A 22,657-nucleotide genomic window follows, 5' to 3' on the forward strand; every position below is an offset into this window, starting at 1 on the left:
TTTTAGTTTTAAAATGCATTTTGTTTCGGTCTGATTTTTTGTTCATTCAGGCAATGAACAAAAATTCAAAGTATAAATTCGCAGACTGGTGTTATTAATAGAATCAATCAATTTATTTCGATAAAAGGTCTCTCGTGTTTTGAAATACATCGAAGATATCATGTTTTAGTGAGAGCAAACAGAAGCATCGCTCGTGCCATGCGAGAAAGTGCACGGCAACCGTCGACCGAAAGCGCAGCTTTTCCTGGCTGGCACACCGCATAAATGATACATAAACACTGGCATCGCGTAAGGGTGTACATAAGCGGCGTGAAGCGTGAAGGCAGCCTTCGCCATACGTAACGAAGAGGTGGCCTCCTCCGGTGCTGGGCAAACAAATGCAGAAATTGGAGCCTGGTACTTTGCCGTCGTCGCCACCGCCCGCCACCGCCGCAGCCGCCGTCGCAGCCGCTATCCCTCCAAGTGTTGCAAGCTCCACGGTCAATAAACACCGACGCCTCTTCCCTTTCTTTCTCCGTATCATTCTCCTCTTTCGGAAGTCGCTGTTGCGAATGATGAATTGCCCTGAAATACACGCGCGCTTCGCGTTCTCACTGTAAATTCGCTATAAGAGGATTTAACTCGGTAATTACGTTTGTTGCGTATATTTATTCCCGAGAGATGTTTCGCTACGGTGCGTCTTGCAATGCACTTTATTTATCAGGTTATTTACAACATTATTTTCTCAAACAGAGATGCAAAAGCATTTACGTATTATACATTATCTGTGCAACGTATACAGAGAATTATCGTTAACTTTGTCTTATAATTATCTGGATTTTGATTTAAGTTGCAGTGGCATTTGTTTGTTCATTCAACTCGCTACTTTTGTTACAAGACACATTTTCATAGCGTTTGTATAAAATATCACATATCTTTTCGAGATAAATGTTGTTGTTTTTAACGTATAATGTAATGATATTTATTTAGTTTAATATGTTGCTACACTTAAATATCATTAATTACTAATTAAAGAATTAATTAAAAACGTTTTTCTGCCGCGTTATCACACGCGTGGTATTACTCGAGTCTCTCTAAATGCAAACTTTCTCAGTACACCAATATTTTTCACATTTTTTTTTTATTTATTCCTATTGAATCTCGGGAATGCGTAGTTATCATAGAGATGATATCGATGAGATAGCAGTATGCGCATAAATATAAAAAAATATACGCACTTTTTATTTTTATACACACATATGAAGCGAAGATATGAATGTTATCTGTCCACGCTTTTATATTTCTTGCTCGCACAGAGAAAAGCGATACCATGGTGACTTTAATGTTTGAATTCATATTGGCTTTTCATGGTTGTTGCGGCAGAGTATGATAAAATACATTTATATGGATGTTTCGAAATTCGCGAATTAAAATACCACAGTAAGAAAATATTTAAAAAATTAAATTAAAAAATTGTAAATTTTTATTTTGAGCAATAGTTTGCAAAATAATAAAGGTTAAACTATTGTTTGAAATAAAAATGTACACATAACTTTTTTTACTTAACTTTTCAAAAACCTTGCTAAGGCATTTTGAACTGCAAATTTCGGGATACCCTGTATATAGACTTCATAAAAAAATTTTGAACTTATTCACTTTAAATGCTTTTTCTGATGCTGACAAATAAATTAATGTTCATAAAATTCACTGCGAGCTTGCGCCCTATGATAGTAAAGGTTTCACCATTTGCAATGTTCGAATTCCCCTTGAGCATCGACGACAATTTCTGCGACATTGCTCAAATGAGTTTCCAACTGTCTTTCGCGGTTATCGTATGACAGCGAGATCGTTTCTAAAATAAAGCGGATATTGGGAAATGTCACAGAGAGATCGAATCATACTTCGCTCCGTCGATAGTTCTTCGAAATGTTCCGTTGTACTACTTTGCAACAGCATCCGAGTACTACTTCCTTACAAAGAAATCACTAACATATCTGTCGTCCTCGCATAGATCTTTTTATCAAAGCATCCTTCAATGTTCCGCTGTTATACTTTTGTGATTATTTGTTCGGCATAAAACTTTCGCTAAAGTAACAATAATAGAAAGTATTCTATTAAAGGTTCTGTTTAATCTCAAAGAAGTTCAGTTTATAAATACAGTTATAAACTTGTACACATTTAATGTGCCCAATGATTAATATACCGAGAGAAAAATTATTTGGTATTTGTAACTATAATTACATATTACTATAATTGTGATTATGACTAATACTATAGTATTACTAATAATAACTATATGTATACTTCTATTAATCAATATAATATAGTTGGGAACTGAAAATAATTATAATTATAGTTATTATAACCATAAAAATAGTTGAAATTACTATAAAAATGATTCAAATAACTATATAGTCACTTTTTATATACGTATGGAGCGTTCTCTGTCAAATCGATCACCCCTCTGTCCAAAATTCAGTTCAACCAAAAAATTTCTTTCTAGACTCAAATTGTAAGTACATGTGTCTACTTTCTTTAGCACTCTGGCCTTTTTGGAAATTCAATGACGGGCATAATGTGAAGACTACTGTTCACGAAGTACTGATTGACAATGCTTAAATCATCATTAAAATGGGCCAAGGTTCGTTCGATTTTCAGCCAAGAAAGAAAAGTGTTCAGAGATGTCAAAGGATTTGTGGGTTATCACCGTGTCGTGATCCATTGCTAATGCTAACGTTTCGTCAACCTTCATGCCTTTCACTTCATCAGGGCAAGGGTCGCACTGATACTGTCGAGATTGATATTTACGAGAAAAATGCATAAATCGCATTTTTTTCGAAATAGTACTTTCCAAAATTATTGCCATGATAATTCGTACAGTTTTAATTTGATCAGCTCAAAAGTTTAAGATATTCACATTTTTCTTCTCAATCAGTACTTCGTGAACTACAGCTGTCACTATATTAAATTTTCCAAAGAAATGTTTCAGATAAAGTTTACTTGTTTTTCCCCGTAGAAATATGTAATATTTTACAGAGGGTCCCATTTGAAACTTTGAAATTTCCCCTGTTCAAAGGGGAACGGAGGTGGATGTTTATTTACGTAGTTAGAAAGGCCCCTCGAATATATGAAACTTTTTCATGAACAACTTTTTGATAGGAAAAATATTTTTAGAGTTATTAGCTTGTAACACTTTACGTAAACCACCCTGTATACATATTCGTTGATGGAACTATATAGATACATACACAGTTATTATTACTAATACTATAGTAATCATAATCATAATTATAGCAGGCTTGCCACCGAGTCACTATTCTCACTTTTACTCACTTTTTCAGTAAAAACTCATTATTCTAACTTTCTTGAAAGCATTGAGCCGGCAGCAAGTCTGTATTATAATAATATAATATATGTAATTATAATTACAAATACCAGTTTTTCTTTCAGTGTAATATTGTATAATAATTAACAACTGTATTATTAAATGTTTAATATATGTAAGTAAAAATTAAAAGTAAGTGAATTGTTTCTCCATTTTTAAAAATTAGTATTTGTTTCTATACACTAAGAAAAATTCTGGTTAAACTAACAAAAAGACCAAACTAGAATTTCGGTGAGATCAAACAGAATTTCTGCTTATCATAACAATTTTTAAATTATTACATTATACACACAGTTTAACCAGACCATTCTTCTGTGAATATTTTAAGCCACAAAATAAATTTGTTTGTTTCGATTCCAAGCTACGTATTTCACTGTTACGATTGTCCATGTGTGCACATCGTATTCATTAAGATTCCTTGTGCATCAACGATGCGTTTCTCTCGTGACTTTCTTAAGAACTACTCGCGTTCGTTGTTTCTGCGGCGCTCTGCGGTTTCTACCTCTCTTGACAAGCTTCGTATAAGGATAACACTGGATACAATAATGGCAATTATACGGCTTGGAGTGCCGTTAATTGCCAGACGTAACTCACGACTGCCGCGATGTTCGCCGCACGCACGAAGTTCGTGAGTAGGTTGCGGAAACTTGCCTCATAATGCGCTTACATAAGGTCGTCCCAAGTCACAGCGGCGGGGGGGGGGGAGAGAAGGGGAAGAATGGGATAGAAATAAATTAATTTCTGTCAAATGAGAAACGGGGACACAAATTACGCGAAACGGTAGAGCACATTAAACGCTCGCGGAAACGGTCGAAACGAAAGGAGCTAAAAGGAGCTAGGTGAACTGCATAGTAGACGTTTGTTAACTGCGAACGATAATACGGGAATGTACGGTCTATTTGTTTGACTTTTTTGTAAACATTTGCGCGTAGACGTAATGGAAAGCAAAGAACTTTAACCGGTGCCTTGCATCATTATTGCACCACCATTAAGGATCATAACCGTCGACGAGTTTTTTTACGAAACCTTTTTTCCGAATTGTAGGATACGTTAAGTAAGAAATGTGTGTAGCTGTACCTATAATGATGTCTACAGTGGCATTTTCAGATATTTTTAGGACGTTAAGTATGTGCTATTACAATTTGCTTGTGACTAAATAATGCAATCTTTTTAGCAATCGCGATAGAAGATACGGCAAGTCTATTGCATTATTTCCTGCAATTTTACGATTTCTCCAACAAGAGCCGCATTCAGTGTAAAAGGTCTCTAAGGCGTATCGGAGAGGAAGGTTTTCACTTCCTTGATAATTTCATCGCTGCCTGTAGAACTTTCGCTCTTGGATAGTACTTTCCACTGAGGTTGTCTTTGCAAATATTCGTGAATATTCTAGGTTACTTCCTTGCAGTTGTTACGAAAGGTTTCTGTATTTACAATAAGGTTCATTGTGACATTACAAATTTATCACGTCGATTATGTACGGCGGTGCTTTCTGCGACTTTCTTTGTTAAACTTTATACACTTTAAATAAGGTAATCAGGTCCAATTTGGGTCATTTCCCAAAATGGGCCACTCGCTGTTTGTATATAATTATATGATTAATTAACAAATGATAGTAGTAATTCAGGCAGGCGATTCGTATGACTCGACTGCATGGATTCATAAATCATATTATTCATTCTGTTTGTGTAAAAACAAGAAAAACTGATCATGATTATTCTGTAAGTAAATAATTGCTTTTTATAATTATGAAAACATGGTTATTAATTTCCGTAGTTCATGTTATTGTAGCTTTACTATATATTCATACTTTACAACACTATATTTAAGGTGCGTAATACGATAAATATACATTGTTAAAAATAAAATGTTAATTTTTTAACTTAAAGACGTATAATCGGTATAATGGACTTTCTACTGAGACATGCAAAAATGTTAAAATTAATATTTTTGTACAAAAAATATATCTTTAAATTAAAATTAACATTTTATTTTTAACAGTGTAATAATAAAGATAAACTATACATTAATTCTTATGTAGTTGTCACTATTGATTTAGAAAGAGAGAAGTAGCTTGAATTATTTCTCTGTTTCTATTTCTCTTTCAAATATCGAATCGAAAAGAGATGTTTACATGATGTATGTTCAATTCTTTTTTAAAGGATGCGCAGTCCGTACACTGTAAAAAGAAATGTGTTTTATTCTTGTCCTCATTTTTAAACATTTAGGCCCGTTTTCACAATGTATGGTTACCTAAAGATTAAAGGTTACCAACAGATTTATCAATGAAATTCATTCATGAATTTCTTGGTTACCTTTAATCCTTTAGGTAACCATATATTGTGAAATCGGGCCTTAAAGATGTTTTGTCTATTGAAAAAGTTTTAAACTAAAACATCTTTAAGTGTTTAAAAAATGAAGTTAAGAATAAAACATTTTAATATCTTAAAATTAAGCACGTTTTTTTTAATGTATGTATTAGGTCTATGTTTGAATAATACTTTCTTTAAATAACATACCTTTCAATGATAATTAGACACAAAAAAGGCAAATTTTATTAATACATATTATTTCATACAACGTTTAAATTTTACTTTATAAATGACAGACAAGGTCTTTATAGTTGATAATTTTATGCCCTAAATTGTTGAAAAATATTTCCGTCAGTAAATCTCAGATTGTTTGATTCGTGTACACAGTATATTAACTATTATTTAGAAAGTTTCGTAGAAGAGCTTGCATCCTGTATTTATTTTGCTAAAATTGCGTATCCGGCCAACACGGATGTCAGTTGTAATTGTTGTTGCTTTGCGAGAATGTCACGCAAATCAAAACTCTCAAAAAATCTCAATTAATAGTGATAACAATGTATGTGTGTTTACTTGGGAATTTCGATAGATCAGTTTTTACCTAGTTTGAAAAAAACTAGGGATAGTATTTTCGATTTATTAAATCTTGCCAAAGATCCATAAAAAAAAATATATATGTCAGAATAAAAATACGTCTGACAATAATATTCTTGCAAGCTCGGTCGTATGAGAAAAAAAATTTTCAATTACACTGGGTATCCAAGTTACAAGAGCGCCGACGAGAAACTGTCAGATGTTGCGTAATGAAAAAGGAAAAAACTTTGAAAAGCTTGGCTTAACGTGGCGTAGATGAAGCGTAGTACGTTATCGCAACACACTCATTCGAGAAAAGCTTTTCCACTTAGAGAGCCATTCGTGGAATTTACGCTCGGTAAAATGTAACACTTCCTGAATCTGGACAATCCATTCTGCATCTCATTATTAAATTGAAATTTATATCGATATTACAATTGCATCTGCAGTGTAATAGATAACAATAAGATCTCTAATTCAACAAACATTTCCAAAAATATTGTATTTCAATTTTCAAAAATGTGAAAAATGTAATATTTCGGTTAGTAATATTACAAATATTATAAAAATTGTATAAATTATTATACAAAAATACAATAATTAATAATATTATTAATATTACGAATAAAATTATTACGTTTTTCATATTTTGTTGTAATTTATTCTTTAATAAAATGATCATCTGTAATAAATTCTATACATATACATTATATATTCTATAATCCGTTATTACAATTTTACAGTATTAATGTTGAATTCAAGGCTGTGATAGAAATAATTCCACACAAAGAAATGCTCTTGCCGTTTATAATTTTCATTTTTTCTGTATTGCGCTTGCGCTATTTCGTTCACGCGTAGGTATAGGCGGTAGTTGCTTATACGTAAATCATTTCTTTGCCCTTCTTTTCCGCTGTTGTTACGAGAGTAAAATCACTTTCTACCGTTCTTTTTATTGAATTCCGTACATTCGACTATACCTCCATATTTTTCTCTTCCTCACGTACAAGTTTCTTTGTTTGTGGCTTCGAGACGCGCATTTTCTTCGATATTCTTTTTCGGTGGTCTATGGCGCTAACAGTGAGTCCTATGTATGATTCGTACCAGAAATTTTTTCTCGCGAGTCATAGCCTGATTAAACAAAATCACGAATAATTTACGACCTCTTATAAAAATTTCGGGCTTGTTAAAGTTCGTGCGAGAGACTCTTCAAAAAGCAAAGACAGGAAGTTGTACTCTGAAAACAGCAATGAAATTACTGCGCACTCCGGATTATATCAACGTTCTTTAATCTGCTAGATTGGAAGATACTGAGAATGGTTGGAGTTGTACACTCATAAAAGAAAAGCTGTGCAACAACAACGGAAGTATCACAACTTGTTCCTTATTCCAATTAACCGCCACATAAATTTTACAACCTCTTAACAATGTTTTTCCGTTGCGGACAAAGAAGATATCCAGATAGCTTTCTAGTAATAGAAAATGTTACTTGAATTGTTTAGTGTAATCTTTTATCTCTTTTTATGTAATACGGAAAGAATGATTTTGCTGAAATATCTAAAAATTCACTTATAGATTTAAAAATAGTTCGTCGGACTATTAAAATAATTAAGTAGGAAACTCAAGTATGATATAAACAATGCTGCAAAAAATTTTGATGTTCTAATAATCAGCTTGAGCGTCCTACATAATTATATTTTGATAATCCAACAAAATTATTTTCGGGTCTATATCTAGCTAAATTTTTAAATACTTCAGCAAAACCATTCTTTCCATGAACTGTTTGATGTTAATATGGAAATTTCAAAATAGCATTAGTGAGCCAAAGTACGTTCATATTGGAAAAAAAAATATCTTCTTTCTTCATGATATCTCTCAAAGCGAACGAAGATTTCGAGAAAATCTTTTTTGATTCTTATAGTCTTCATACTGCAAAAATGGTTAGATTATCATGAAACGTTGCATTAGCTGCGAGATTCGCGACTGCAACTACACACAAAACATACACGGCATTCGTTGCGGCGATCGTTCGGGCTGCGTTTTATATACACTTCCGCGATAAAACTCCCTGAAGAGCCAACGGATAGTCGTCGTTATTGTCAAGGTTTTAAGTAGTACAATGGCCGAAGAATAGTTTCGCAGAGGAAGATGTGCCAAGGACCGAAGAGACTGGGGACAATTCTCAATGGCATGTGGTTTCCGCCATCACTGCGACTACGCTACAAGTCTTTTCCATCCCCTAGAAAGTCTTATTTTGTCGCGGACGGTTAAATCATGTCATGCGTGCGAGTTACAAACTCCATAATTAAAACCATTAATTGAACTAAAAGGAGAAAATAACATTGCGCCATGGCGAACTTACATTTTCCTTAGATTCTACTTGATTCTGGAACCACGCACGACCATTGTATCTATTCGCCTGCTGTGGTCGAGCTTGCGAGTCTCGACGTTACCAAGGAAATAGAATGGCTGCAATTAATCTCGCTCTGTACAATCGGACCAAGAAGGTGCGCCCTACGTTTATTACTGCAATATCTCTCGTGCTGATGACGTTCGCCAGTCGAGTGCACGTTCGTCACGTAACATATCCGCCATATACCAACGTTACTCACTCGTTGTACAGCTTGTTTTTGTAATATATTGCCGATGATTTTTTGGTCCAATTTTGATTAGCCGATAGCAATGTGAATCTAATAGAAATGACTATATTGTCCAAATGTCAATTTATATATTCATATAATCAAATATTTTTAAAATAACAGAGAGAAAGACAACTTGTGAAGTTTCTGTCAAAATTTTTTTATGAATATATTTTAATTTTTCTACACGTACACGGAAAGTATGGTTTTGTTGAAGTAACTAAAAATTTAGCTAGATGTAGATCTGAAAATAATTTTGTTGGAACGTCAGAATAATTATGTAGAACGCTCAAGCATAATGATAATGCTACAAAAAGTTTTGACATTCTAGCAACCAGTTTGAATATACTACGTAATTATTTTGATGGTCCAACAGAATTATTTTCAGAATTGTGTCTAACTAGATTTTTAGGTACTTTAATAAAATTATTCTTTTCAGATACAAATTTTATGTATTATCAAAACTATTGTACGAGTTTGTATACAACATGTGAGAAAAAGATGAGGATCATACTGCACGTAAAAATTATCACTTATATTAACACAGTTCTGTATCATTGAAGAAAAATAGTCGTTGTGTAGCTCCGGAACTTCCGTTTATTTCAATTTTGCTTCATTACATGTGTACGCGTAAGAAATACGGCTTTTCAGTTTTCGGTGAAATTTCCGGCGGAATTCGAGCGTGCGGACGGTGCAGAAACACATCGGGTAACTGCCGCTTGAGAGTTTCAAGTACTTCTGCAAGCAAGAAAGATATCTGTTCTAGCTCGCGTAGCAGGTGAAGGCGAAATAAGATCGAGGAAGGAGGCGGGGTTCGCCCAGCAACAGCTGTTAGAAAACTTTACAGACCTTTGGGGTAAATAATCTCGAAATGGCGAGGCGCCCACTGAAAAGAGAGAGAGAGACTCTCGTTTCTCAAGACTGTCGAGTTATGATAATTCTTGCAGTTCGCTTGGTCGCGTGAATGCAAGGAGAGACGATGATAGAACTATTAAGGAGTTTAGAAGTACCGGCAAATTTCATGTCATTGATACGATAGATGATAGATTTTGTAAAACGATCAAGAATACTTAAATCTTACTATATATAAAAATATTGACTGAAATTGCTTAACAAAAGTTAATAATATCTAGGACACATGTTGAATACATTGCTTTAAAAACAAAATTTAAAAAATAGGGCTCTCAAAATTAAAAATACAATAATAAAATATACGAGCATCTCTCATCCATACAGTAGGGATATGCTCATCCTCGGTCTCACGTAGAATATTTTTCCAACATATGCGGACTATATTCTGTCAAGACATTGACGAAAATTACCTTTCCAACATTTGCAGACTATATGTTATTAAGACATTGACAAAAATTATTCACAACTTGCTGAAGATGATGGTTTGTGTGAAGAAAAACCGAAACGTCCAAGAAAATTGTGTCGACACTCATGATAGATCAATATATTTTATGTGAATATCACTCGAATTTTGTTATATAATTTGCGCACCAATTTCCGCGCTGTATTAACACTCTCATTGCCCGTATATTTTATTATTGTACATTGCTTTAATTTTATATTTTGATATGCAAAAAAGTAAACAATTTTTGTCATTATAGAGAAGAAAATGTTATCAATTTACTACGATATTTCTTGTATAAATTTATTAATATTGTCGTGAAGAACTATTTTTGTCTACATTTAACAGTTATAGAGATTTTTGCGAAACAGTTTATGGAAATAAGAAGCGTGGAACAGATTTACAAAAGGTCTTTGATGCTCTCTCTCTCTCTCTCTCTCTCTCGAATGTGTTATTCTATCGTTCCAGGCATGCCAGCATAACTCACTTTTGTAGAGAAGCAATCACATACATATTTACTCGGATATATACATCTCATTCATACCTGTTACAGCTAAATTGAATATGTACACCCACCACTTCCTTTTCGCTTTGCGATCTCTCTTTCTTTCCTGTGTTATTTTATCCGTTCTTTTTATCCACTATCTGCTGCGACTTTTTTTAGCTTCGCAACCTTTCAACTCAGCGGCCTCTCGTCGACAGCGAGAAACTTCGTCTTTAGCGAAATAGACGTTGCCAATTATTATTACGAAGGCGCAATTCCAACCACCACATCCAATTATATCTCACGAAACTAATTCGCAACTTTCTTTGCTAAATTTCACGTAATAGGATTTTGAAAGCATAACTCGACTCAAACTCTCACGCTAGTCACGCGAACGAAATTTTTGCTGACAACGAAGAGCGGAAAAAATGGGACGACGTACGTTACGAAGTGATGAGAATATCCCACCATGAGATAGACGTCACTGTCCTGATTGTGTTACTGCAAAAATGATAAAAGAATTTAATTTGCATGAGTTTAAAAATAACTGAAAGCTTTCAAGCAAATTATGCGGGAGTTTTTAATGTATTAGATAATATAAATTTTGTGCAGCACTACGTCACGGTTGAAACGCAGACGAAATACAATGATGGAAGAGAAGAAAATAGTTTCAAGAAATGAAAAAAATCTCTTATTATTTACAATATACAATTTTATTTTTACATTCGTCTAATAATAATTTATTTATACATAACCATAATTATATATTTTTTTTGCCGAAATTGCTACTAATTATCATAAATTAAAAATAATTATACGTAGGGGGGGGGTAGTGAAAAATAAATTTTTATACGTATTCTATTATTATTTTAAATTATTGCTATTCAAAATACTATCCTCGCGTTGAATCCTCGCATTTGGCCACGAAGCAAGGCGATTCCTGTACGTCGTTGCATGCATCGAGCAGCTTTTGCAGGAATTTTGCGCATTCCTATTCTCAAGAGAAAACATACAAAATCTGCAAATATTCCTTGTTTTCCTTGTATCCCTTTCGATGGGTGGAATGAGTTCAAGTCAGCACGGCTATGCATAAAAGAGAACGTGCTGAAAATATATCTTCGTTGATACTGCTGCGCCTAGAAACTTTCACCCAAACGTCATTTCCTTATGCAGACGTCTCGTGCAACTCTCACGAATATTTGCAAAGCGTACAGTTCCAGTTGAGTATGCCTTCAGAATCGATCTCGTCAACGGTCGAGATACTTTTCTTACTAGAAAAGAATCTGCGTTGAAAATACTTGAGAAGAATAAACAATAGAGTAAATATTATTATTGATATTATTAAAATATTAACGATATATATGTATATATATATATTACTAATATATAAAATGTAATATGATATAACATACACAGATTAATCGACCGAATAGGATTACACACGCCAAAAAAATGTAGGGAGTGAAATTAAAGTTTAAAGTGAAAGATTAATTTGATGTAACTCTATAAACTGTAATGTAAAACTGTTAAAACTGAAAACGCATGATTATTAATCATAAAAATATTTGTTTAATATATGTCCAGAGTATAAAGCCATATTTGTTTAATATATATCCAAAGTATAAAGCCATTTAAAAAATATATGTTTTTCCCTTTACAAATTTTTACAAAAAGAAAGCCTTTTTATATACAAAAAGACATAATAATTTTTATCTAATTTTATGCGTGTAATAAGGATGTACGTGATGCAATATACGTGACGATAAGTATCACTGGTATATATAAAAAGAACAGATAAGTCATTTTTATGATATTAAGAGCGTCCTCGTTCACGCAGTACTTCCGGGTTGCGGCCGCAACGCAGAGGACATAACTCTCGATGTCAATCTCTTCGACGATCGGAAATACGTCCCGTTCTTCGTTCGTGAGACGTTCCTTCAGTAGGTACACGCGATTCCTTTCCACTGGCCAAGGCCTCGACGAAATTGACTTCAAAGGTTGAAGTGCATTACGAACTCTGTCGTACTCCGCGAGAATCCTAGGGAGCAGTAAAGGTTTTACCTTCAGTACCGGTCGTTTCTTTTTACCTCTTTCCTGCCATTAATGCCCGTCTCGCCCGATCCTTCTGGCACTCGAACTCTTAACGATTTCGACTATTTACGTCTTTCTTTACTCTTTCCTTGATATAGGAATCTTTTTTCGAATACTTAGACGAAATCGTATTTTTCTCGAATATATGTGAACATGTACATGCGATAGAACGAATAAAACGTTTTCAAGATTGATTTTTAAATAGCCATTTGAATCGTAGTCGAGATAAAAGGATCGCAAAGTACTCTTAAGTGTGAGCGGGATAATAAAAAAAATTTAACTTTCTCCGTCGCAAACTATATAATTTCCAATCAAACTTATTATGAAGAAATTGCAGAAAACTTGAGGGGAGAGTTTCCTTTCAAGAAGAAAGAAAGCTCGAGCTAAGTTAGTGCGCAAGATTTACTCTGCACGCGTCTGAGAGCAAACGAAAAAATCAGAAAAGTATTTGATAGGACGAATACCGAAAGCGAAAATATTTTCGTTCACCACTCGATCCATGAATCGGTTTCTACAGCAACTTTATTTTCTCTTTGTTCTTCCTTTTTATACTAATTGCACATGAAAATGATAATGTCAATTTATTTGATATTCTAATGCTGATTTTCTACAGCAACCTTATTTTCTTTATCTTTTCTTTTCCTTCTAATCATGCATAAAAATATATAAATGATAATATTAATCGCCGCGTTTATTTTAGATTCTAATACTGCTACAAAACTTTTTTGAAAATTTCTTAAAAAGTTAATTAGTGGCTATTGTTCGAATGAATTCCATTGTTGCTGTTGTAATAAGTTGAATGCTCTAAGGGCATATAAAAAACGAATTTTGATAGTCTGTCAAGATTTTCCGAGTTTTCTTGTTGCGAACGTGGTATCGGACTTCATTTCTCAAGGCAATCAAGCATCGAGTATAACTTTTGCGACCGAGGAAACGAGTTTTTCCGTTCGAAGACGCAATTTTCCTTTTCTCGGTATTCACTCGCGCGAGCGAAAGTCAGCGAACCTGTTTACATTTCTTGCGCCTAAATCGCAGTTCCAGATAACTTTTACTTTTACGATTTGCGGTGCGTTAACCAAGTGCACCGCTGCAGGCCTTTCACGATGCGGAAAGTTGAAGAGACCGAGCGTTTACGATCAAACTTTCGCATGAGTCTCCTCGTCGAAACTTATTCGCGATCGCGAGTAGTTATCGGCGAAGTTCGAGGCTTCATATATGAACAACTTTAATCATTTCTTAATGTTCGCGTATGCAACGAAGGATTATCTTCGAGGTGCATCGAGGTTTAATACTACTGAGTGCTAATCGCCCGCGATCTCTTGAATTTATAATCATCATATTATATAAGCGGTCAAATATATAGACATTGTATGAATTTTGTTATAAATAATGATCTTCCGTAATATTTTACACAAATGGAAATAATCCCATTAATGAAAATTGACGGTTTTATAATTTAGTTAAAAAGTTACGTAGAATTTCTATTTTAATTTTTAAGATGTATATTTTAACGCAGCGTATAAGCTATTTATAACTTATAAATTGAACCGTAATATCAAGTAGTAAAGCGTTACGCTCTTGGAAAATGACTTAGTACCTTTAATAGTGTTGCGTTCTCCGAACAAGTTAATATCGCGAGCAAATTTAATATTGCCAGCTGTTACAGAAGAGCACTGCGAAACCAACTTTAAACTTAGACAATACTCCGGTACAAGCAGCTTATCCATGACCTCTCAATCAAGTAGTATCTAATATATAAAGAGTACACGTAATAAAGAGTAAAGTGTAATATCTATTTAAGCGATAGCTTCACGGGCAATTTATGTGTCCTATTTACATAAAATATCAATAAATTGCGGATTAAAAGTTAACGGAAAAGAACAACCTTGATACTTTCCAAAGGTATTAAATCATTTTTACAGCAAAGTTAGTGATGACGATAAAAATGGCTGCGCTGAAATTTCCACGAGACTACGAAAAGATCGCGCCAACGAAGACGTTGACGAAGTTACGACGATAAATTCGTGACTCGTGAAATTTCACGATCAATTTCGAGTCCGTAGTACCTCTGTTTTCTGCCGCATAGACCGAAGACGATGTCGCAAATTAAAGATGGCAGCCATTCGAGGAATATCACCAAAATCCAGTACAGCGGCTCAATGGACGTCATTCCGCGAATTCCAAAGGTTGGATAGGGAAACTTCGAGCTGGCCCGTCGACTCTTTTTAATCAGATCATCCCACGTGCAGCCCAGCAGTGGCGCATTATAGACGACCGGTTTTATAGCGTTAATCCTGCGTGAAAACGAGAAAAATATGAGAAAAAAAAAGCACATACCTACAAGTGTTCCACATCTTATGATAATTTATTGCATTCATTCTTTGCATCATGCTATAATTAATTATTTCACGGCGCATTTTATTTTATTCTAAATCATGTTCTATTTAATACGTAATTTATATACGAATTATATGCATGTATGCATCTGTATTAATAAATTATGTGAATTTTATTATAATTTTATTATTAATTTTATATTTAATTTATTTAATTATAATTATACATATAATTAAAGTTTCATTTTTCATTATAATGTATTTTGTTATAATTAAATAACGAAAGAATGTGTACCATGTTGCAAAATTAAATGTTAACTTTTTTGTACATGCAAGATAAAATAATTTATTGTTAGAGAAATTTTTATAATGCGGGTAACAGAGGTTACAACTTTTTTGTGAAAACTAAAGTAGATTTACTTTTAAAACTGTCAATAATTAATAGTATTTCTGACTAGTAATTCCTCTTAAATACGAGAATAATCGGTAAAAGTGGACGGAGAAGGCATGAGAGGCAGATATAGCGTACTTTGCTTCTTGCAAGGCGAATGCAATCAACTTATTCGCAGTTCAGTCGTTCGGAAATACTTCAGAGCGAAGCGAAAAGATGCTTCTGGTTGAAACTAGAATCAAACGTAAGCTCTCCGGGTTTTCTAGGAAAAGCCTGGAAAAGCCTAGCTATAAGTTTTATTCGATTGGTTCGTTGTTGGCTGACTTAAATAAAGATTGCGCTTTAAAAAGTCCGACTTGATTCTCGTTATGCGTATCTTCTAATTAAAACCTTAAAGCGAATAGAAAATAAAGTTTGATAAGAGATATCATTAAAAGGAATTTACATCATTTCTTTCTCGGTTTAATACGAACGCCTTCATTGTAATATTTTTCTAGATCTGAAATTCATTTTTACACTCCGCGCAAACCACTTTCCTAGTTGACGTGCTCTACATGTGTAAATCAATGTATCATCTATATATCTTTAATTACTTTGTTTGATAAACCGATTTGATGCAACTTAATTATTCCTGCCAAGCGCAAAGAACACAATTTAACTATTGATTTCAATTACCGTCTCGCACACAATTTCCGATAATCGCTTTCCTCATTAGATAAAAATTGCACAACCGTCGTACTCCATACAAGAATCAAAAACATAACTCACATAAAAAAATATCTTTTTTCGAAAATTAATGAGAAATACAAAGCTTTTAGCTGGTATTGTTTAAAACTTAACGGTACTTTTGCGATCATTAATTTAAATAAAAACGCTGTTTCTTTTAATATCACGCGATTTTAACGCAATGCCGCGTTGTAATCATGTACTGTACGTATTAAATTAATCCCATGTTAACAGCAGCGAGAATTAATGAACAACTAGCCATGGAAATTGAAATGAGTAATTTTAAAATATTAGGTAACGTTACAAGTATTTTGCAAACTGATATTGAAATGAAAGAATAAAAAAATGATTGGTACCTACAATAAGTACATTTTATATTTTTAATATGGGGATTAAAATTAGTCGTTAAAATTTTTTTTATTTAGCACGATGTTATTTCAAAGAAATGACAGTTTTTGTTCTATCGATACAATGAATGCCACAATTTACAATACGACAGTTGTATTACACATAACTGTGTTAGAGAAGTTGTCAAAATATTCGCTTTTTCAACACAAGGAATTTATGATTTCGCCAAGATGGAAGTAATCATGCTTTCAACGGATTGAGGGGTGAATCTCGAACAAAAATCGAGAAGAACGAATTCCGCTTTTTACAATTGGAGCGGAAGCGTCGAATTCGAGCAAACAGTAACAACCACGGAAACCGCGCGCACATGTAAAACGTGTTTGCTCGCATCCAATATTTCGCATCGGAAAACTAGATAAGCCGGGTCTGCAACGAATTCCGATATGTTAAAACCTACAACGGATCGCGAAAAAGGTTTCATTCTTTTTTTATTATTAATTTAATTATTTTAATTAAACAAATTATTTTTCCGGATTACTTATAGATCCGTTAATTCAAATAATCAAATGTACGTATTTATATGTGGGATTTTCTACGAATTTTCACGCTTTTTAATTTTTATTTATTTTGCACTTTATGCTTTTACAAAGATAGAATTGTCTTACCGACTCTAATTATAATAATACTATTCTTTTATATAATCATTTTTAATTTGCGCTTGATATCACTTTAATAACATTACCTACAAAAGAGCAGTCCTCTTTCAGCGCCAAGGTTCTATTGAAACACAGTACTGATAATTATTTTTTTTTAACTGAACAAGAACTGCTATGCTTTGAGAAAAAATAACGGGTTGCGCAATATATTCTTTGAGAGGAAACAGCTATCGCTGTTTTCTGGTTCACGTCTCGTAATTAAATAATGTTGATTATTATTATTATTATTACTATTCCGTAACGCTGCACACGTGAATGCGTTTAATACTGGGGTTAACTTTCTCTTTATAATTAAATGAACGTAACATTTAAGAGTAACTTGATAATCCTTACGTAAATAGGTATATTGATAAATGACTTTCTGTGTAGAAATTTAATTATTACAAAAAGAGACAAGTTACGGCATGTTAAGTTTGATTAATGTAAACATAGTCATAAAAGTTCGCAGCAACGAGAATTAAAAGCGCTTTAAACTCGAGTTAGTAGATTAATCCTACCTTGGACTGTCAAATATCCTCATTATTTTTATTAATGAATAAAATTTTTAGAAATTAACGCAAAATGAATAAAATAATGATTTTATACGTACATGCCGACTTCCCATGCGGTCACGATCATCGTATTTACTGCTAGATCTACTGGAATGATTTCGGCCGGTAATTCCGAATTGCCGCACGCAAAACCCGCACCAACCATGAGAGCGGTGGGTCCTTTGAGAGTCTCGACAAAGCCAGGCATAGGTTCCTTGTAAGCCGGTCCGATGCAAGGAAAACGCACCAAGGCAATTGGTAACATGGGAATTTTTTCATTTTGCAGGCATTCGGCTATTCTGCCGCGATGCCTGAAAATGCTGGACGCCACGGCGACGCTCCTGAGCTTCGGTAATTCCTGACAATATTCCAGGAAGGAATCGTGCGGCCCGGCGGCATGAAAGGCCACGGTGACCTCTCTCAACAAGGCTTTGTCCTCAATACTTAGAGCGAGATCCTCGTAAAGCAGATTCCCCTCGAACGTTTTCACGCGCGAGATCGCGTCTGGCATCTCCTGCCTCAGTCGCTCATACCTGCCGAGTGATAATAACGTTGGTGACGCAAATCGGCTTTGAAATTTACTGCTAGGAAGTTTCATCAAAATGGAGATGCACCGCGGTGTGGAAAGATTGCGTAAAACGCACACTATTAAAAATATCAAACGATCACCAGACTATAATACACCAGATTCAAGTTTGTGAGATACAAAGTTTCATTCCTGAATTCATCGCCGGAATGCATACGACTACCAGAAATAACTGAAAATTAAGATGCGCAATGCAAAACTAACGAAAATAATTAATATTAATCATTGCGAAACGCAAATTTGAATTTTGTTTTATTGACAGATACATTTACATAAATTATTATACAAATTGGAAATTAATTTATGTTTCTTTGAATTCAATGTCTATATTTAATTGTATATTTAAAGTATATGAAATATGCAAATTTCTAAAATAATTTTCCAATTCTACGCACTTTTTGCGGAGTTTTTGAAAGGATAAAAATAGAAACACGACATATTGTCATTTCGAATTCTCTGTTTAGGAGATTTTCCCAATTAACACCATAACTATTGTATTTTACGCGGAACAATTTACAAGAAGTCGCAAATAGTGCGAGGAAAATCCGACAAGCCGCCACAGCCGAGAGCGATTTCACCGAACGTAATAGCGCTGAAGCGATTGCACCTTGAACGCTCGAGCTTCTCGTCCATTTGCATTTTCTCATTTACGCGCGGGGCGATTCTCTTTTTCAAGTGGAAAAATGCAGCGATCCGGCGGTAACTACGATTTCCCGGGGGAAAACAATCCTTTCGCGGATTTTAATTTCGCGAAATTCAAAACGCGCGGACGAATTTTCCGCGCGGTCGCGGATTTTGCGAGGGCGAGAGAAAGAGAGGGAAAGGAAGGGAGAGAGAAAGCACCCCGGGCCGCGTATACTTCATAATCTTTCTAAAGGGGGCACGAAGGCGTGTGCTAATGAAAATAAATCTCTCTACGAGCTTTTAGCCGCCCCTCCCCGAAGGCTGGTAAGGGCGGCCACCGCCGTGATGCAACGATGCCGAGTTTCATCTTGCGAGCATCTTTGCGATTCGGGCGATCGTTACGATGAGACGAACCTGAGACGGGATCTAACGAGGCAATCCGATTTGTGCAATTGACTAACACGTGCGTCAGATCGTATCTCGCTTACTCATTCTTGATTCTATCGTTATTACCACGCGATTTCGGACGAGCAATTGCAATGCGATTGCAGATATGCTGCTATCATTTCAATCGATATCGTTCGCGGTAAGTTACCAATTGTTAAAATTATGAAACGGTATGAATTTTATATATATAATAGGAGATTTAACAAACTGCAAAGATCAAATCGAAAGATTCGAAAATGCTTTGTTTTATTAATTCTCCATTTACAATCATATTTTTACCATTTATCTGCAATCTGGGTCTTTTTGTCCAATCCAAGTTTTTTTACTGTCCTAGGCATTAAAAAAAGTAGACAAAACGTTATTTTTCAATATTTTTATTATATTATTGAATAGTTATTAGCTTTAATATTAAAATCTTTATTTAATAATTTTTATTTAATAAAAATTGATTAAACAAATGAGGTTAAAATTTTACAGTAAAATGTTTATGCCAAATAAGACGCAGATGGAAAGTTATCTTACATGTTGAATGTTGGATGGAGAAGGAAAATGTTACAAACAATATATTTTATCACATAACACTGATGTAGAATTAAATTCATATTGAGTGAGCGAAACTTTTTATCACGAATAAATCGAAGAAGAAAGGACTGCGTACTAATTTTATGGAAAAAGTAATTTCACACAGTCAAATTAGTTGAAACTGTAACATTTTGTAGCTTACGAGCTGCTGATCGAAAATCTTCATAAGAGATTAGTAAAAGATTTTGCTGTAACACTATTTGAAAATTGCTATTTCTGATTTAATTGTACTGAAAAGTATCTTCATCTACAATGCACAGTTATAGTTTTTTTTAATCATATAAACATTTATACAATTAAATACGCGTATAACCAGTTTGTACTTTTGATCAGCATTTTATAAGTTACAAAATATTACAGTTTCAGCCAATTTGACTGAAATTACTTTATCTACATGATTAATGCAGAGTCTTTTCTATTATGCAGCACCATAATTTTTCATAATTACGTAAAACAGTAAGTTAAGTGTAATAATAATGTCATTTTGTGAAAATTTTTGGAATGTGGCGCTCTTTCCGTCACTGCACGTGACTATTTGTGAAACGAAAATCTAATTTTGCAATCGATTCCCAACGTAAGGTGCACTACGTACGTTCCCGGAATTCTTGCGGAAAACCACCAAGTGTAAGAAGAGAGAGAGAGAGAGAGAGAGAGGGGGGGGTCTTTCTCAGTTTGATGTCCTCTCAAATAAATTCGGCGCACGCCGTCGACCGGAATCGCGGTCGCAATTTAACGCGCACAAAGGCGATATCGACCGGCGCGATTTACAGGCACAAGGTGAACGCGAGAAGGAACGCGAGGAGGATATCGTTCGTACCCGGGTGACGCGAATATCTTCTTTAGCCGTTCCTCGCCGTTGAGACCATTTTGGGATCTGAGAACGACATACACCCTGACATCCGGTAAGCACCGTAAGATCTTCTCCAACAGAGCTCGTCCCAATTCGCTGGTGACTCCCGTGAGGAGCACCACGCGTTTTGCGTACCACTCGCACAGAGACATTGTCGATGACTGGGCGCCTGCTTGAAAAGCGAATCGCGGTGAACAGTACGAGGCGCTCGATTCCTGGTGATAGTACCTGGTGGAATACTTACTCGCGAGAAAGGGAAGGAGACTATATTCTGGCCTGGTGCTACGATCGAATGCACATGATTTCGAGATTATGATGAATAGATTATTATCAGCTTTGTACATAACTTACAGTAAAATAATTTTTTCAATGAATGAAATGTGTATGCATAGAAAAAAAATAATGTTGTAGCAATAATTAACACAACAATCTAATTGAAAATAATGTACATAATTTACAGTAAAATAATTTTTTCAATGAATGGACTGTGTATGCATAGAAAAAAAAATAATGTTGTAGCAATAGTTAACACAACAATCTAATTGAAAATAATGTTCTTAATTCAATGAAAGCTGACATTAATAAAACAAATAACATTTAATTAAAGCAAGAACATGGCGTATTTATTTTTAATCTTCAAACCGTACACTAGTGCGAATTAGCATCACGAAAATTTTCAATTTGCTGACAGTTGCGCATGAACAGTTGCCGAGGCTTATTCCCACTACGTTAAATATGCTTTTTCATTAAATTCGAGTGATACTATTGGATTTGTGAGAAAATTATACCTCAGAAAAGAGTAGTTTTAAAGAAATTTCTGTTGTAATCCTCAAGAGAGACTTACAATTAAAAATGTCAAATCCCAATTTGCACCAGTGTACCATTAGTAGGTGCTCAAGGGTGGTGTACGGTTTGAAAGTTAATATTGTTATTAAGTTAGCGAGATTAGTTTTAATTAGAAACAAATGCTATAAACTAGTACTGCTGTTAATACATCTTTTTTTAATTACATTAAATAATAGTATTGCCAAACAATACAAAAAGAGATGTCTAAAGCTCCATTTGAAAAGCATACTTTCAACGCTATTGTGTTCTTGTATTATATTTAATAAATAATAAAGATAAAATGACACAATAACGTTGATAGCATGCTCCCCGAACGCAATCAAATAAAAATAATAAAATACATGTAAACAAACGAAAAGAATCTACGAATACATATGAAAATTTAGTACATCTAAAACACTTTTTAATATGAATCTCAAACATTTGTGAAATTATGCAGCTTTTTCACGCAGTGCACATATTTACTAAAGTTTGGGTATCTGTGGGCTAAACTCTCTAAATGCGTTTTCAATGTTTTTATCAAGAATTAAGAATTTCTTTAGCACCGCAAGCAGTTTCGATTGAAAATTTCTTGCTAACGTGGGCACATTGTTTCGTAAAAGCAATATCAAGAATTACGAACTACGTTGAATTATTATTTCAAATAATCTAGATTATTTTCTGCAAATTGGTTCTCATAAAATCATTCATAAATTATATATCAATATACCAATATTACATTAATCTTCAATTAAATAAATAATATGCATTAAAATTATGCATTAAGATATAAAATCGAATGTATGGTAATTTGATTGAGTTATAGTGGTTATACAATAGCGATCCGTTTTGATGAGACATGTTTTCATTATTGCAAGTGTCGGATAA

The 22,657-nt window shown here is 34.1% G+C and overlaps 1 protein-coding gene across 1 annotated transcript; it reads right to left on the reverse strand.

Moving 5' to 3' along the window:
- Nucleotides 1-12,400: 12,400 nt before the first annotated feature.
- LOC108728322 (fatty acyl-CoA reductase 1) lies at nucleotides 12,401-21,154 on the reverse strand. Its single transcript, XM_018456817.1, has 4 exons — nucleotides 20,912-21,154; nucleotides 17,915-18,388; nucleotides 14,875-15,102; nucleotides 12,401-12,755 (listed from the first exon to the last, which is right to left on the reverse strand). The coding sequence occupies exons 1-4, from the start codon at nucleotides 21,094-21,096 to the stop codon at nucleotides 12,437-12,439; spliced, it is 1,206 nt and encodes a 401-aa protein (XP_018312319.1). The 5' UTR covers nucleotides 21,097-21,154; the 3' UTR covers nucleotides 12,401-12,436.
- Between the last annotated feature and the right edge of the window lie 1,503 nt (nucleotides 21,155-22,657).

Source organism: Mycetomoellerius zeteki, unplaced genomic scaffold (assembly GCF_001594055.1).
Source record: "Mycetomoellerius zeteki isolate Tzet28-1 unplaced genomic scaffold, Tzet1.0 scaffold61, whole genome shotgun sequence".
Taxonomy (NCBI): Eukaryota; Metazoa; Arthropoda; class Insecta; order Hymenoptera; family Formicidae; genus Mycetomoellerius; species Mycetomoellerius zeteki.